The following is a 17,633-nucleotide window of genomic DNA, read 5'->3' as shown; positions in this document are numbered from 1 at the left end:
CTTCCAGTTGAGTACTCAGGGCTGATCTCCTTAAGAATGGATAGGTTTGATCTTCTTGCAGTCCATGGGACTCTCAAGAGTCTCCTCCAGCACCAGAATTCAAAAGCATCAATTCTTCGGCGATCAGCCTTCTTTATGGTCCAGCTCTCACTTCCATACATCACTACTGGGAAAACCATAGCTTTTACTATACGGACCTTTGTTGGCAAGGTGATGTCTTTGCTTTTTAAGATGCTGTCTAGGTTTGCCATCGCTTTTCTCCCAAAAAGAAAAGGGGAAAAGGGAATGCTACTCTGCTAAATTCTAGAATTTGTTAACGCAAGTTGGGAAGGTTATAATTAAACAATATATCCTCTCCTGCCTCCCTGAACATTCCTACACTCTGGGGGTCTGGCTGCCTTTGAGGAACTTGACAGTCTTTTCTCGCCTGGTCCTGACTTTGGAACACGTCCTGTGGAAATGCATGAAGCCTTCCCAAGTGTGCCCAGTCACTTGTTCCTCACTGAGTTTGAGATACAATCAGGCGCTCAGGTAGAGTAAATAAACACCTGCAAACTTGCATTTCATCACCAACCAGAACCTCCAGCTGAACAGAGTCCTTTTGTGTGGGATCTGTCTCAGCCAGCCTTTTGCTCAGTATATATCAAGGAATCATGACAGGCTGGATCCTTGGATCCCCTGGTGACTTCAAGAAAGGCTTTCCTCCCAAATCATTTTGTCTTTCTAATCAGAAGAGAATCCACTATTGAGAATGACCTCTCTCTGCTCTGGTGACATGTGGGGGAAATGTCCAAACATCGTACATGATACTGGCGACTCTCTTACACATTCCCACAAAGGAGAAGTTATCTTTAAGGCTTCTGACAGAAAGTGCTGTTGCACCTTTGACCGTCCCCAGTTGTCATTTCAGGGAATTAGGATGCGCGGCTGACCCTGAACATCTGGTAGGGCTCTTTGGATCTGAAGCATAGCTTTGGCTCATCTGGTAACTGGAAGAGAAAAAGACTCTTCAGTAAAAATGGCTTCCTTGATTTTATGCCTCCAACCTGTTTGCTGGAATTAGAGAAGACAAAGATCTCAGAAAACATTTTCAGGTGGGGGAGTAAATGACTTTGGTGCCTGCTGTATGACAATAAAAGGATGCTTTTGTTAGTAATTCTGTACTTTCTTAACTAGCAGTGGTGGTTGCCGAACTACTATTGTCACTTCGTTGCTCAACGTGTAGTAGCCATTTTGCAGTTTATACAGCCACTGAGTTAGCAGGGTGATCGCAATAATCCCTGCAATAATAAATACACAGTGTGAAGGGTGGGCAACAACAGAACAGTTCTTAGGCTTCCCAAGGAATGAGAATTTACTGTTAAATCACTGAGAACTGTAGCTCTGTGAGGGGGTCTCCAGGTAACTCTCAGCACCCTTAACAAACTACAGTTCCCAGGATTCTCTGGGGGAAGCTATGACTGTTTAAAATGGTATGACGTCGCAGATAGAGTCTTAAGTTCAGCTACCCAGCACATGCCACAAATGCCTGCTTATAGCCCTCTAAATGTCATCAGACTCCAACTTCCTTCAGTCCCAGCTGGTCAGGGATGATCACAGTTGGAGTCCAGAGGGTGGATTTGATTTAAATCACTCATCAGTAAGACTGGATTTAAATCGCTAGCTAGTAAGACTGGATTTAAATCTTTTTTTTTTTTTTTTTTTTTTACAGAAAGACTCATTCTTTCTGGTATAATCTTAATATTTACAACCAGAGGAAGGTTTCATTTTTGGAATAATTAATTTTCAGAGTAGTTTTTACAGTTATATCAAAAATTACTGATTTAGTTATACTATTAGAAATACATAGATAATTATGAAATTATTGTGAGGTTTAATAAGTTAACTGTTTATATTTGGACAATTTTTCTGCTGTACTTTATTGGAAGGAAAATATAATTGGTTCCTTAATAACAATTTAAACAATGTATTTAACTAAAACAATAACATCATAGCATATGTATCCATGTTTGTTAACTGATGTGGTTAAACTTTGTTGTTGTTTTTTAAAAAAACTTAGACTGAGTTTTAGCACACATGAAAAACTTAAAACAAATCCTTATTTCCTGAGGAATAACCTTTGGACTATAATGTAACAAAAGAAAACTAACTTTTGAAAGATTTTTCCTCCAAAAGCATTTTATTTTAAAAATCTTATTTAAATAAAAAAAAATCTGATTTTTAAATATATATATATATTTAATCATTGATTTTTTCCCTTCCCTGGAGTCCAGAAATTCCCTGGTTTTGGGAAATGCATCTGCCATTCACAGTTTAATTGCTTACTCCGGAGATCGCTGCGTAAGACGAATGTGGCTGCTACATCAAATCTCTGAAGCAGCTCTTCCACGTTGTACTGTAACTGATTTTTGCCAGAGCAACAGTTTCCAAACAGCAAGGATCTTTCAAATACTGCTCTGAAACATGAACAAATTTACACCAAGGAACTCCAAACATACCGTATCTGGTATGTTGTCCTACGCTAAAGAAAGTCCAGATCAGCCAGGGGTACCAACTTGAATAAAATATGGGGGGGGGGGGCAGGTAAGCACTGCCCTGCATAATCGATTACATGATGCAGCACACCCCCCACCCCCATTTGAATGGAAATGCCCATCAACTGTGGAGGGGCGGACAGCCCCCTCAAATATTCCATGGGATACTGAAGGGACCTTAGCCCCTAGGAGTTGGCTCCTATGAGTTTTGCCCTCTATGTTTAGTCAATAAGCTTTATGTAAATGTGCTTATCTTTCATAAACATCTATGGTTTGAATCTTTAATTGAAATCTACAGTGGTACCTCGGGTTACATACGCTTCAGGTTACATACACTTCAGGTTACAGACTCCGCTAACCCAGAAATAGTACCTCGGGTTAAGAACTTTGCTTCAGGATGAGAACAGAAATCGTGCTCTGGCGGCGCAGCAGCAGTGGGAGCCCCATTACCTAAAGTGGTGCTTCAGGTTAAGAACAATTTCAGGTTAAGAACGGACCTCCGGAACGAATTAAGTACTTAACCTGAGGTACCACTGTACTGTATTGAGTGACAGGGGATATTTATGGTGGTGTGATGGTTAAGAGTATCAGACTAGGACCAGGGAGATAAAAGTTCAAATCCCCGCCTTCCCACATAAGTCACGAAGCGACCCTGAGCTGCTCACCATCTCTCAGCCTAATCTACCTTGCAAGGCTGTTGTGAGAATAAAATGGGGGGGGGGCATGTACCACCCTGAAGTCTCTGGTCACGACTGCCCTTTTTCATCCTGTGATTTTTGGAATGACTGAAGAAGATTTCTACAGCCGGATGCAACTATTGTTTTGCTGCTGGATCCGACCCTTTCTCCAAAGATCCTAGAAGCTGGAAATTGGCCAGAGCAGGGATTCCTTTCCAGTTGTCAAAGCCCTGTGAAAGACCCTTTGCCTCTCCCAGAATAAATTGTGGAAGTAGATGCAAATTGATTATGCAGAGCATATAGGGACTGCAGGATTCACAGAATCTAAATGGGGTGTACAGTATATTACAACGCACACTGCCAAAGATGGCAGTAACACAACAATATCAAGACCTGATTTGCCTACCACTCCCCCCCCCCCCCGCTTCATAAGAGGGTCTGGCCATCCATTCCTCCTCATAAGGAAGCTGTGCCTGGAGGAAGAACTGTGAGGGGAGAGACTCCATCAGGCAAGGCCTCCTTCCACCTGCCTTGCCCCACCCTCTGCTTCTCAATGTATAAAGGTAAAGGGACCCCTGACCATTAGGTCCAGTCGTGACTGACTCTGAGGTTGTGGCGCTCATCTCGCTTTATTGGCCGAGGGAGCCGGCGTACAGCTTCCAGGTCATGTGGCCAGCATGACTAAGCCGCTTCTGGCAAACAAGAGCAGTGCACAGAAACGCCGCTTACCTTCCCGCCAGAGTGGTACCTATTTATCTACTTGCACTTTGACGTGCTTTTGAACTGCTAGGTTGGCAGGAGCAGGGACCGAACAACAGGAGCTCACCCCGTCACGGGATTTGAACCGCTGACCTTCTGATCGGTAAGTCCTAGGCTCTGTGGTTTAACCCACAATGCCACCTGCGTCCCTTTCAATGTGTATTGTATTGTTTTATGTACTGTGGCTTGCCGTTGTTTTATTGATTATAGTTTAGATATTATTGTAACTGTTGAGTGGATTTCTGTTTTATATGTTGATATTATTATTTTATACTATTCTAATGATTGTTGAATGTTATTTTTTCGATGGAGGTTGCCTATTTTAAAGTTGTGTTTTATTATCACATTTTTGTGTTGCATTAGATTGTTATAAGATATACATTTTTTGTTTCTTCAGCTCGTAAACCGCCTTGAGTATTGCAAGATAGAAATGCGGTATATAAATAAAAAATGATGATGATGAATGACATGGATGTCAGAAGGTCTGAGGCAGACAAAATTTATTGCTTTTCACACAGGTTATGGGCATCATTACCACAAGATAATGTGCTTTGAATAAAAGTATAGTTTGTACACTACAGCCATATAAAAGCTACAAGAACCCAAAACAACAGATCCGTTTTGTTTTTTTAAAATTTGTACTGCGATTCCAGGACATGCTATGTTCTGTGATTTTTGGTGCTGGCCAGAGCCGGAGGTGAGGTGCATTTAGAGTGAACCGTTTGCAAACATGAGGATTTCATAAAATCAGGGCAGATCCAATCGTCATCCTCACAGAATCGCAGAGTTGGAATGGGTCGAAGGGTCATCTAGTCCAACCCCCTGCAATGCAGAAATCTCAGCAAAAGCATCCATAATATAATCAGCATTTTCCTTCTATGCAATGCAATGACGCGGTTCCCGGGATGGACGCTCAAAAGCAAGGCAGGGGCCACTCCGAAGCGAGTCTCTCTCTGGCCTGGAGGCTGCAGCATCTCATCTCAGGACGTCCCAACTCGGCTGCCTGCAAAATTGAGACACGACCCCCGCTCCTGTCTTCTCGATCCTGCAAAGGATCTATGGGTTAAAACCACCAGCGATCAGATTCCTAGAAGGCTCCAGGAAAAAGCAAAAAATTAAGGAGGAAGGCAATAGCTAAGGCCCCCTTCCTGTCCTATTCCTTCCCGTTCCCCAACCCTCTCTTCCGGCTAGAAATTTCCTTTTTTGGGGGGGATAACATACAAATAAACAATAAATAGAACCGCTGCGGATTGCAAAGGGTGCAAAACGGTGTATTTTTAGGGTCTGTCGGCTCATGCAAGAAGGGGAAGCCCTGGAGGCAAAGAAAAAGGAGGAGACCAGAGACTGCAAAAGGTCCCAAAGCCCCACTCCAGATCAGAGCCTGTGTTGCTGATCCCCCACATCGTCCCTTGTCCGGATCCCCTCTCCAGATCCGGGCCAGAACAAGGTAATAAACAGAGGGGAGGAAATTAATCTCAGGTGCATATCCCTCATTCAGGTTAGCTGATCCATAGCGCCCTGTCATTCAAAGAAGGCGCCTGGACCATCCCGGCTAGCGGTTTTTACACTGGGCTAGTTAGCAGCTCTCTCTGGTCATAACCATCACCCGCTGCCTAAGGTGTTTCAAGCTGGAGATACCAGGATCTGAGTCTTGGGATCTTTCCTGTGTAAAGTGCGTTCTCTGCCACACAGAGGAGCTACAGGCTCCTCCACAAGCAGGATGTAGAAATGCAGGGTTTTGAGCCAATTTAGTCTGTAAAGGAGCTGTCCTGATCCGAATCAGCCCAGGGACCCGATGCTGCAAAACCTCTGAGTGCCAGCAGCGTTTGGAGGCTCCCAGCCCTGGTGCTCAAGATCCTTTTAATGAAAGGTTGACTCTGGGTCTTTAGATGCACAATCTGTGGGTTTTAGCGCTTAGCAAAGGCTTCTCTGTTATTGACTGGAAGTTCAAAACCGCTGGCAGTGCTATATTTATCTGGGTCCAGTTAAGCTCAAAATGTGGCGGCGTTAGGAACAAAGTGAGAGTGTCTATAATATAGCCAAATGTCATTGACATCTGGGTTCGAGGTAGTGTGTTCCTGTTACAAGTCCTAAAAGGAAGAATGTTGTTTTATTTGTTTGTTTATTTGTCTGTTTATTGAGGAAGACATATCCGATGCTGAAAACCCAAACCCTGAATTAGAATGGAAGTGTAGACCTGAGAGCAGGGATGGGGAATCTGCGGCCATCCAGGTATTGTAGGGACTACAACTTCTGTCATCCCTGACCATTGGTCATGCTGGCTGAGGCCGAAGGGAGTTGGAATCCAACCACATTTGGAGGGCCACAGATTTCCCCATCCTTGATTTAAATCGGGGTTTCCCAAACATGGGTCTCAGGTTGGATTTGGACTACAGTTCCCATCATCCCTGACCACTGGTCCTGCTATCTAGGGATGATGGGAGTTGTAGTCCAAAAGCAGCTGGCAACCGAAGTTTGGCAAACCCTGTTTTAGAGAAACCCTGGAATGAAATAGGCTTTTCATGCTCAGGGCAGATGATGCCCTGTTGGAGCACTTGGATGCTGAACTCTTGAGCTTCCCTTGTCTGCATCTTGCACTCATACCATACATACCTTGTTTTCTTCTCTCTGCTTATCTCATTCCTTTCATGCCACCATCTGCCCATCACACCAGTTGTTTCCCCCATGCAATACCTTTGGTTCCTTTTCCCTTGATTCTATTTAGCCAATATCCCCATTTGCCATGCTCTCTATTATTGTTTCTCATCAGATAATCGTATTGAAACTGGAGGGTGAATAATAGATTACCTAGTCCAGCCTCCTGCTCTGAGTGTCCTGCCGTTGATGCTTTTCCAAACTTATCCTCAAAACCTCCAAGGAAGAAGATATTGGAGAGCTGTTGCCAGACAGTGTAGACAGGAACGGCTAACTTGTGGTCCTCCAGACCTTATTGGACTCCAACTCCCATCAGCCCCAGCAAGCAAGGCCAGTGTTCAAGGGGGGTTCGAGTTGAAGCCTAACAACCCTTGGAGTGCCACAAGTCAGCCATTTTTGTGTAGACAATACTGAGCTAGATAGTCCATTAGTCTGACTAATTATAGGGCAGCTTCCTATATTCCTACATTATGGCCTTCTTGAGATGACTAAAACTATCCACAGTACTTTTATATGTAAGTGCTGTCAGGTTACCTCGCCTTCCCTATTACAGTGGTACCTCGGGTTACATACGCTTCAGGTTACATACGCTTCAGGTTACAGTCTCCACTAACAGAGAAATAGTGCTTCAGGTTAAGAACTTTGCTTCAGGATGAGAACAGAAATCGTGCTCCGGCGGCACGACAGCAGCAGGAGGCCCCATTAACTAAAGTGGTCTTTAGGTTAAGAACAGTTTCAGGTTAAGTACAGACCTCCGGAACGAATTAAGTACTTAACCCGAGGTACCACTGTACTTGGCTTGCCATTTTGGCAGCGGCTTTGCTGACATCTTGGGAGTAGAGTTCACATTTCTCTCCAGATCCTGGTTGGCGGCCATTTTGGCCTGTTGTGCACCATGTGCAGTTATTGAAAAGCACGTTTTGTTTGCAGCTCCAGGAGTGCGGAGGGGAAACCCGATGGAAGAGCAGGACCCAGCAGGACCCCAAACAGAGGAGACATTAGAAGGAGGAGGAGGACATTTTCCTGTTTATCGGGTTTATGGGAGCACTGAGGAGGTCCAAATTGAGGAAGGTCCACAAGATGCTAAGCGGATACCGGATGAGACTGCACCACTAGGTACTAAAAGGACTCCAGATGAGGAGGCTGCGCAAGAGGCTCAGCAGGTACCTGATGAAGCAGGTCTGCGACAGGCCAGCCAGACAACTGACGAAAAACTCCAGCGGCCCCAGGACACCCACCATCAGGATTTCCAGAAGACAGCCAAGTCCCGGAGGAAGCTGCTGGTGCCTACCCGATGGGACCACACCAAATCTTTTCAGACTTCCTTCAGGAGAATAGCCGATGCCATCCAGTGGCCTCGAGAAGAACGGAAGACCCAGAATCTGCTAGGCCTCAGTGGGGAAGCCACTCAAGTCTATAAGACCCTGGGCTCCCTTGGGCAAGTGGCAGATGAGGACGCCACCAGTTTGGAGTTATGGCGCCGGCGGTTCAGGCAGTTCTGCTACCTGGAAGCCGAGGGACCCCGAGAAGTTTGCAGCCGGCTCCAAGACCTTTGCTTCCGATGGCTGCAGCCCCAGAAACGCACGAAGGAGCAGATCCTGGAGCTGCTGGTCTTGGAGCAGTTCCTGGCCATATTGCCGCAGGAAATGCAGATCTGGGTCAGGAAGCGTGGACCGGAGACCTGTGCTCAGGCGGTGACCCTGGCAGAGATTTTCTCTTGGAAGCTGCAAGACCACGAGAGGTGGGATCAGCAGGTGAGAGTTCTGGAGGAGAGGCTACACCCTCTGGCCCTCCAGATATTGCTGGACTCCAACTCCCATCAGCCCCAGCTGGCATAGCCAAAGGTCAGGGGTGAAGGGATCTGTAGTCTATTAACAACATCAGGAGTGCTGTAGGTTCCTCCATGTGTGTTGCAGTGGTTAAGAGTGGTAGACTCGTAATCTGGGGAACCGGGTTCATGTCTCTGCTCCTCCACATGCAGCTGCTTGGGCCAGGCACACTTCTCTGAAGTCTCTCAGCCCCACTCACCTCACAGAGTGTTTGTTGTGGGGGAGGAAGGGAAAGGAGAATATTAGCTGCTTTGAGACTCCTTTGGGTTGTGATAAAGCGGGATATCAAATCCAAACTCCTCCTCCTCATCTTCTTCTTCTTCTTAATGGAATTGACTGCAGCTGTAGAAGGGCAGACAGCATGGCAGGGTTCAATTTATGAGTGGCCACTTGAGGGTTATGTTTCTCTCCTCTCCCGGACAACTAAATAGGTTGGGGTAGGAATCCAGTCTATTTCCTGATCGCAATGAGGCGGTCAGCCGGACCAGGCAGGTGAGGGTTGGGGAAGGTGACAGAAATTGATTTTGGAGCTGGGGCATTTGCCTCTCCAAACCCGTTGCTATGACCTGATGTCCCTCCTTTTGATTCAGGTGCCGGGACCCTTTGAAAAAGTGGCTGTTAATTTCTCTAAGGTAGACCCCTTGAAGATGCAGCTGTACGTGGTGGCCATGCAGGACGATGAAAGGATAACCAGCTTGTTGGGTAAGGGGTTTTTTGTGTGGCGTGCCTGGATCATGTTACAAAGCTCAGGGTGGTGGGAGAGTGGGAAGGTAAGGCAGAACTCACTGGGGCTGGAAGGCTATGCTTAGTTTCCCCATCCCAATCTAGTCCAATTTTGTCTAGCCTAGTGGCAGGTGCTCACCCTTGGCCCCCCAGCTCTGCTCCCACAGATCATTTTCATCTGGCATCGTTGGGGATCAAACCTGGGGCCTTCTGCTTGCAAACAATTTTTCCGTGCCACAGTACTACAACCCCTCTGTGGCGTTTGCCTCCTAGGTGGGTCATAAGGAAAGGGTTAAATGAGTGTGATGTGATTGGCCAGAGAGAAACTGATAGGAGGAGTTAGAGTCGGAGTTGTGTGGAAGTTAGTTGAGAGGGGGGAGTTGGAGAAGGAAGAGGGAGGATATAAGTCTGTGGGTTGGTCAAGTTGTGTTGTGAGAGAGTGGGAGGAATTGTTAGGTGGAGTCAGGTAGATAGTTGGGATAATCAGTTTGAAGTTGTTAGGAACGTATAGGACAGTATAGAAACTAAGATTAAGAAACTGCCAAGAAAAATTAACTGAAACCATAAGCTTGTTCATGCCTATAAAATAAACTTGATTATTTGTTAATGTTAACAACTGTCTGGACTCTGTGTGTACCCATGAGGAGAAATGGGTTGGTGGCAGCGAAGAGGCAATCACAGTGGTGGCACAGGGATCAATAGACCGCCGAACGTCCGGGGGCCCTGTGTGATCACCACAGCCTCCCCAGAAATTCACTCTGTGGTTGTCTCTTTATTCCAGCAGGCAAAGGCCAAGCGAGTGAAACTGAGGAGGAGAATCTCCGGCTGGAAAGGCCGGGGCAAGTGGAGTACCGCAGGATGTCCCTGGAAAGGGCTAAAGGGGGCGTCTTCCTATTTCCTGAGATGGGAGAGGTGCCTGAAAACCAGCTGGTCACTGGAAGGGAAGTCTTCCATTTTCTAGAGACTGAAGAGACAACAGGAAGCCAGCAGGCCCCAGAGAAACGCCAGGGAAGGCTCCTGGAACAGGCAGCGAAAAAGGCCTTTCATTCTGAAGGGGCGAAAAGTTTAAACGAGAGCACTTTACATGAGGGGCTTGAGGCAAGTCCTCAAAAAAAGACAGTCGCGGGGGAAAGCTGCAGCCAGAGTACCGACCCTCTTAAAAACTTGAATGTCCAGGCCGGGAAAAAGTCATACAGATGCTCGTATTGTGGGAAAATCTTCAACCACGCCTCCGCTCATTTGGTCCACGAGAGGATCCACACAGGAGAGAAACCATATAACTGCCTGGAGTGTGGGCAGAGTTTCAGTCGGAGATCGCACCTTACTAGACACCAGAGAATCCACACAGGCGAGAAGCCCCACACATGCTCAGAATGCGGGAAGCACTTCAGCCGGAGATCCCACCTTATTGAACACCAGAGAACCCACACAGGAGAGAAGCCGTTTGCCTGCTCCATCTGTGGGAAAAGCTTCAACTACCGTTCCCTCCTGAAAGAGCATGCCAGGATCCACACAGGAGAAAAGCCATACAAATGTTCAAACTGTGGGAAAAGCTTCAATCGGAGGGAAAGCTTTATAATACACGAGAGGACACACACAGGGGAGAAGCCGTATGAGTGCCTAGACTGCGGGAAAAGATTCAGTCAGCGATCAAACATTACTGCTCATGAGAAAACCCATATGGGAGAGGGGAAATGCAAGTGCTTAGAGTGTGGGAAGAGCTTCTGTAATTCGACCAGTCTCCTTAAACATCAGAGAATCCACACAGAAGAAAAAGCAGCATAAATATGCAAGCACTGGCAGTAGAAAAACCTCTGGTTAGTGACCCACATTTTCTTAAAGAGTAAAAGCCAGGTCATTTCTGCAGGAAAATAACCTCGAGGTATGACCATACACAATTGTACCACTTCAGAAGGTCGATGGTTCGAATCCCCGCGACAGGGTGAACTCCCATTGCTCGGTCCCTGCTCCTGCCAACCTAGCAGTTTGAAAGCATGTCAAAGTGCAAGTAGATAAATAGGTACCGCTCCGGTGGGAAGGTAAACGGCGTTTCCATGCGCTGCTCTGGTTTACCAGAAGCGGCTTAGTCATGCTGGCCACATGACCCTGAAGCTGTATGCCGGCTCCCTTGGCCAGTAAAGCGAGATGAGCGCTGCAACCCCAGAGTCGGCCACGACTGGACCTAATGATCAGGGGTCCCTTTACCTTTACCTATGGCCTTACACAATTGTACCACTTCAGATGAAGGGAGGAAAATTTGTGTGACTGAGAGCACAACTTTAAAAAAAATAAAAAATAAAAAATCTTACTTCTGGGCAGCTAGTATTGTAGGAAGAAAAGCTTTGCCCTGTCCTCTTACCTTATGTGCTAAACAATTAATCTGCAAGGTTTTGTTTTTTTCAATGTGCAGGGCAATTCAGACATGTGATTTCCCCCACATTCATTCTGAAATAGCACACCTGCAAGAGGTCTGCATCATGGGCATTCTACCGGCACATAGAAAACTTACAAAGGAGGGAAGTTCTATAAAGTCTTGACTCTGAAGGCTCAGATGTTTCAGTCTGAGCTCAAACCATGTTTTATAAGGGCAGGGGATGGGAGTAGAACTTAGATTCCAATTGTCAGTGTGAGGCACTCAAACTTAGTACAGTGGTACCTCAGTTTACATACGCTTCAGGTTACATATGCTTCAGGTTACAGACTCCGCTAACCCAGAAATAGTACCTCAGGTTAAGAACTTTGCTTCAGGATGAGAACAGAAATCATGCTCCGGCAGTGCGGCAACAGCAGGAGGCCCCATTAGCTAAAGTGGTGCTTCAGGTTAAGCACAGTTTCAGGTTAAGTACAGACCTCCGGAACGAATTAAGTACTTAACCCGAGGTACCACTGTACTTTTTTGTAAGCCCCAAAGTTTAAGACTCTCCAAACACCTTGACCCAGTTCAGATCATGCATCCTAGGTGTGACTTACTGTCAGCTGTGGAAGTCAAAGATCTGTAGGCATAAGCTATTCTATATCCTACAGTGCAAGAGCCCAAGCTGCATTTGCTGAGCTCAGCTACTGAATCCCACCTCCAACGGAATCAAACCCTCTTATGGCAGCTCTCAGCATACTGGCAACCAGAGAATCTGCCACAGGCCCTGAATATACTGGTATCTGGAACCACCTTTGTGTTTTTATCTTTCTAACTACAGTGGTACCTCAGGTTACATACGCTTCACGTTACAGACTCCACTAACTCAGAAATAGTACCTTGGGTTAAGAACTTTGCTTCAGGATGAGAACAGAAATCATGCTCCAGCGGCATGGCAGCAGCGGGAGGCCCCATTAGCTAAAGTGGTACCTCCGGAATGAATTAAGTACGTAACCAGAGGTACCACTGTATGCACTTAAAATCAGCACAAACATATACAGCTATCTGGAAATTCTGTTTGGCATATACATATCCACTCCACCTAAAGTTGTGTTTTGCAGATATTTGCTCTTATTGCAGAGTCATTTTTCAGTATCCAAACACCTTGGGTTTAAGGGTAGTGGATCTTCGAGTTGCAGTTCAGTAGCTGAGGCTGCAGGAGGAAGTTCATAATTGAGAAGACTGTGTTTTGCATGTGTGAAATCACATGAATCCTCTCCATTTCTTTTTTAAGCCCAACATTCACAGTTCCTTCCCCCGTTCCTCACCTGATCTTACCTTTTATGCCCTTTGTCAGGGCAACTGCTGTTATTTAAAAAGGGGGGGTGATGTTCCAATTAAGGGTACTCAACACAGAGCCTTGCAGACATTTTGTACTTCAACTCCCATAACCCCTTATTATTGGCTATGTTAGCTGGGAATGGGAGCTATAATCCAAAACATCTGGAGGGCCTCATGTTGGCTACAATGATTCAAAGAGAAACCACACAGCCACTCCACCCAAAAAGACATACAATGTCTTACTGAATGGTCTGGTGCATTCCTGTTGCACCTAGGTCTCTGCTTTCTGAAACAATCCTTTACTCTTCCGTAAGCCCCCAACAGGTACTTGAGCATCGGTCAAGAGACACACAGAGATGATGTCATTGTAACTGGAGACATTTAAGATGATGCAGCCTTCATCTTACGCAAGTGATGGATGGCAATGGACAATATGGATGGAGAAGGATGGAGATTTCTGCTACAAACATGAGGTTTTGTCCCTCTTCTCACTTTCTCCCCCCAACCTCTTCTTACAGTCTGATATGCCCTGGCAAAATGCTTTGTGCTAATAAAATATCTTTGTACGGAGCTGAATTAATTGAGGGACTGTTTGTTTTCTGGGACATCCAACGCTGGAGCAAGTGAGACTTCCTTTCCCTTCTGTCCACTGGAGAGACCAAATTCCCAAAGGACAAACTGCATATTGCATGAAGCCCAGTTTATTGCTATGCATCTCAGATCCTTCCAACGCTGCTGGCATAGTTCTGTAGCAACACAAAAGGCAGCCTCGCACTCAGAAGTTCAAGATAAAATGAATTAGGAAGTAGTGAATACTACTAGTACTACTAATTTATTAGCTTTATATACAGTGGAACCTTTGTTCTCAAACGCCTTGGTACATTTAGGCTCCCAAACGCTGAAAACCCAGAAGTAAGCGTTCCGGTTTTCGAACATTTTTCGGAATCCGAACGTCCGATGTGGCTGCCGGCTATTGTTTCCGGCCTGCGCCAATCCGAAGTCGTCCCTTGGTTTTCGAACATTTCGGAAGTCAAACGGACTTCCAGAATGGATTACGTTCAAGAACCAAGGTACCACTGTACCACATTTATCTTCCAAGGATCTCAAGGTGATATACATGGTTCTTCTCATTTCATCCTCACAACAGCCTTGTGAGGTAGGGTTAGGCTAAGCCAGGCTTCCTCAACCTCAGCCCTCCAGATGTTTTGAGACTACAATTCCCATCATCCCTGAACACTGGTCCTGCTAGCTAGGGATCATGGGTGTTGTAGGCTGAGGTTGAGCTGAGGCAGCCTGGGCTAAGAGATGGTTACTGGCCCAAGGTTACCCTTCATGGCTGAGTAGGGATTCAAACCCTGTTCTCCCACGTCCTAGTCCAACACTCTTTAACTATTATGCCACACTGGCTAGCAGAACAGCCCAAAGGCCCATCTAGGCCAGCATCCAGCATCACTGGCTCCAACCAGATGCCTGTGGGAAGCCCGAAAGCAGGATTTCAGCACAGCAGCCTTCTTTTGCTCGTGATATCCAGGAAGTGGTATTCTGAGGCAAATTGCCTCCTAGACTGGAGGGACTGGCTTCCCATTAGCATCTGGTTGGCCCCAATGAAAACAGGCTGCTGGACTAGATGCGCCATTGACCATTGGTCTATTTCAGCAGGCTCTTCATTAGGGCTGGTCGATATCTGTTTTCAACATGATATTTCAATATATCATGAGGTCTGAAATAAATATGAAGCTATGTACAGTGGTACCTCAGGTTACATACGCTTCGGGTTACAGACTCTGCTAACCCATAAATATTACCTCAGGTTAAGAACTTTGCTTCAGGATGAAAACAGAAATCGTGCTCCAGTGGCACGGCAGCAGCGGGAGGCCCCATAGGCTAAAGTGGTGCTTCAGGTTAAGAACGGACCTCCAAAACGAATTATTTATGTAACCAGAAGTACCACTGTAGTAGTAGTAGTAATAATAATCATAATAATAATTTTTATTTATACCCCGCCCTCCCCAGCCAAGGCCGGGCTCAGAGCAGCATACAAGCAATAATAAAAACAAGTTGAATGATTACAACTTAAAAACAAAATTAAAATACAACATTAAAATATTGAAACATTAAAATATTAAAATATAGCCTCATCACAGGAGAAGGAAAAGAAAAAAGAAAGAGAGGGAGGGAATCAAATTGGCTCCAAGCCAAAGGCCAGGCGGAACAACTCCGTCTTACAGGCCCTGCGGAAAGAAATCAGATCCTGCAGGGCCCTGGTCTCAGGAGACAGAGTGTTCCACCAGGCCGGAGCCAGAGTTGAAAAGGCCCTGGCTCTGGTTGAAGCCAATCTAACTTCCTTAGGGCCCAGGACCACTAGGGTGTTGTTATTTATGGACCTTGAGGCTCTCCGTGGGGCATACTGGGAGAGGCGGTCCCATAGGTACGAGGGTCCTAGGCTGTGAAGGACTTTAAAGGTCAAAAGCAGCACCTTAAATCTGACCCTGTACTCCACCGGGAGCCCATGCAGCTTGAAAAGCATTGGGCAGAGACCCCGTGAGGAGCCTCGCTGCAGCATTCTGCACCCGCTGGAGTTTCTGGGACAGCTTCAAGGGCAGCCCCGCGTAGAGCGAATTACAGTAGTCAAGCCTGGAGATGACCGTTGCATGGATCACTGTGGCCAGGTCGGGGCGGGAAAGGTAAGGGACCAACTGCTTGATGCGGCGAAGGTGGAAAAATGTCGCCTTGGCTGTTGCTGTAACTTGCGCCTCCATGGAAAGGGAGGCGTCAAGGATTACACCCAAACTCTTAACAGAAGGCAATGGTACTAATTGGGCCCCCACAAGAGAAGGGAGTTGGTCCCTCATCCCCATGCCATCCTGACCCAGCCATAGGACCTCTGTCTTCGAAGGATTAGTTTCAATCGGCTCCCACGAAACCATGTAGAGGCATTGGGTGGCTTCACGGTTTCCCCCGCATAATGGTTTTTGCATAGCACATGCACACACATTAGGGCTGGGAAATGTATGGATACACCATCAAAAAACAGTTTGAAGTCCACATCGCGGTAATGGTTTCGTAGTATTCAACGTGGCGACATATCACAAATATATCTGTGTGCTATGTAAAAAAATTGTGAAGCCAGTCATTCCTTCTCTCATGATTCCTTCTGCCCGTTGCTCTGTACTATAAAAGAACAGTTGTAACAAAATGTTAAAGGTAAAAAATAATGTGTGAGTTATAGACCCCTAAGTAGCAGCAGTTTCCAGGACATTACCCCCTTCGCTTCTACATAGTTAAGTGTAGGGAAAGTGCAGTTGGCATGTATAGATGGTAAACAACCAGCTGGCAATCGTACACGGGTATAAACTGACCTCAGAAAAATTATAAACAGCCACATTGGCCCATTAGCCCAAAATTCACATGGGCAGTAAAATAACGTCTTGATTTAGGGACAAAGTTTGCAAACTGAAGAAAGGGGGGTGGAATGCCAAGTAACGTTGCTGATCCAGTGAAGGCAGGGGGCAGCTGTGGGAAGACCTTTATTTGGTGTAACTGGGTCCATCATGAACTTAAAAAAAAACAAAACTGAATGGCTTCCCATAAAATATTTCCAAGCAATTTCACAATATGTAAAGACAATTCCACATGTAAAAAAAAACCCATACACAGACAATAAAAAAACCAAAACCAGTCCCATATGTAAGAAGAGGAGCCTGTTGGGTCAGACTGATGGCCCATCAAGTCCAGCGCCCTCACTGAATCTTAAGACTTGGAAGGGACCACGAGGGTCATCTAGCCCAACCCCCCATGTTCTCAAAGTGGGGGAACAGTTTGTTGCCTGTCGGAAACCAAGGAGCAGAATGTGAGCATAAAAGCCCTTGCTCCTTCTGTGGCTTCAAGCAAGTTGTATTTAGAAGTACTGCTGCCTCTTAAGGGCAGGGCACAGACACCGTGGCTAGCAGCCATGATTATTTTTCAAAATTATTACTATTAATTAAATTTATATACTGCCCTTCATCGTAATATCTCAGGGCGGTTCACCGAATATTTTACGACATTTAGTCCATAATAACATTCATCTTCAGTATATATTTTTTCTTTTTTTATGTAAGCAGCAGGTGGGAAATCGGAAGTCCCTTTTACCTTTATTGTCTCTTTTCCTTCCTTCCTTCCTTCCTTTCCTTTCTCTCTCTCTCCTTTTTTCTTTTTTACTTTATTTTTGTTTTTTATTTACGTTCGTTTTCTTTCTTTTTCTGTAATTTTTATTAAATTTTCTGTTTCACATTTTAGAATATTAATTTAAGCAACCTTAAAATATCAACAACTTCCCTTCTTCCCGTCCCATGGTTCCTTTCGCATAACATCCATCCCTGCACATTTTATAGAAACTAAACCATTCAGTATCCCATTATTACATCCATCAAAACCTATGCATCTTAATTGTGCCCATGTTTTCAAATCTGAAAACATCTGAAAACATAGTTTTCTATATCTTATGGAATTATGAAAAGCTTTTAATAAAAACTGTACATCCAAGTAGGCAGATCAGACTGGATTTGCCCAGTTTCCCCTTCTCCCCCCCTTTTTAAAGGGAGCTATTTCCAGATCCTAATCATCATCAGTGCCTTTTCTGGGGGGACGCGGGGGGATGCACACCCCTAAACATTTTGTGAATCTAAGTTTGGCTTCACTGAGGAGCAGTATTTCGATATGTGTAAGAAAATGAGGGTACCACTAAACATTTTTTAAGAAAAAAGCACTGATGATGATGATG

General features: G+C 45.6%; 1 protein-coding gene across 2 annotated transcripts; it reads left to right on the top strand.

The window, feature by feature from the left end:
• The first annotated feature begins 4,275 nt into the window (after positions 1-4,275).
• Positions 4,276-10,988, top strand: LOC309336717 (uncharacterized protein). 2 transcript variants are annotated; one of them, XM_081852932.1, is made up of 4 exons: positions 4,276-5,417; positions 7,556-8,379; positions 9,045-9,156; positions 9,962-10,988. In XM_081852932.1, exons 2-4 carry the CDS (start codon positions 7,582-7,584, stop codon positions 10,960-10,962), a joined length of 1,911 nt encoding a protein of 636 aa, XP_081709058.1. In that variant the 5' UTR covers positions 4,276-5,417; positions 7,556-7,581; the 3' UTR covers positions 10,963-10,988. The 2 variants fall into 2 exon arrangements, with proteins under 2 accessions (XP_081709058.1, XP_081709057.1); XM_081852931.1 differs by having other exon boundaries at positions 4,285-5,417; positions 9,959-10,988.
• Positions 10,989-17,633: the final 6,645 nt, after the last annotated feature.

Source organism: Podarcis erhardii, assembly GCF_964252035.2.
Source record: "Podarcis erhardii genome assembly, chromosome: 2".
NCBI lineage: Eukaryota > Metazoa > Chordata > Lepidosauria > Squamata > Lacertidae > Podarcis > Podarcis erhardii.
Note: the sequence above shows the minus strand (reverse complement) of the source record. Positions and strands in the feature narration are given on the sequence as shown.

Bases quoted from the DNA above. Each gene is read 5' to 3' on its own strand.
- LOC309336717 (XM_081852931.1), top strand. From the start codon at position 7,582: ATGGAAGAGCAGGACCCAGCAGGACCCCAAACAGAGGAGACATTAGAA. The intron at 8,380-9,044 runs GTGAGAGTTCTG...CTTTTGATTCAG, and splicing joins ACGAGAGGTGGGATCAGCAG to GTGCCGGGACCCTTTGAAAA. The intron at 9,157-9,958 runs GTAAGGGGTTTT...TCTTTATTCCAG, and splicing joins AAGGATAACCAGCTTGTTGG to CAGGCAAAGGCCAAGCGAGT.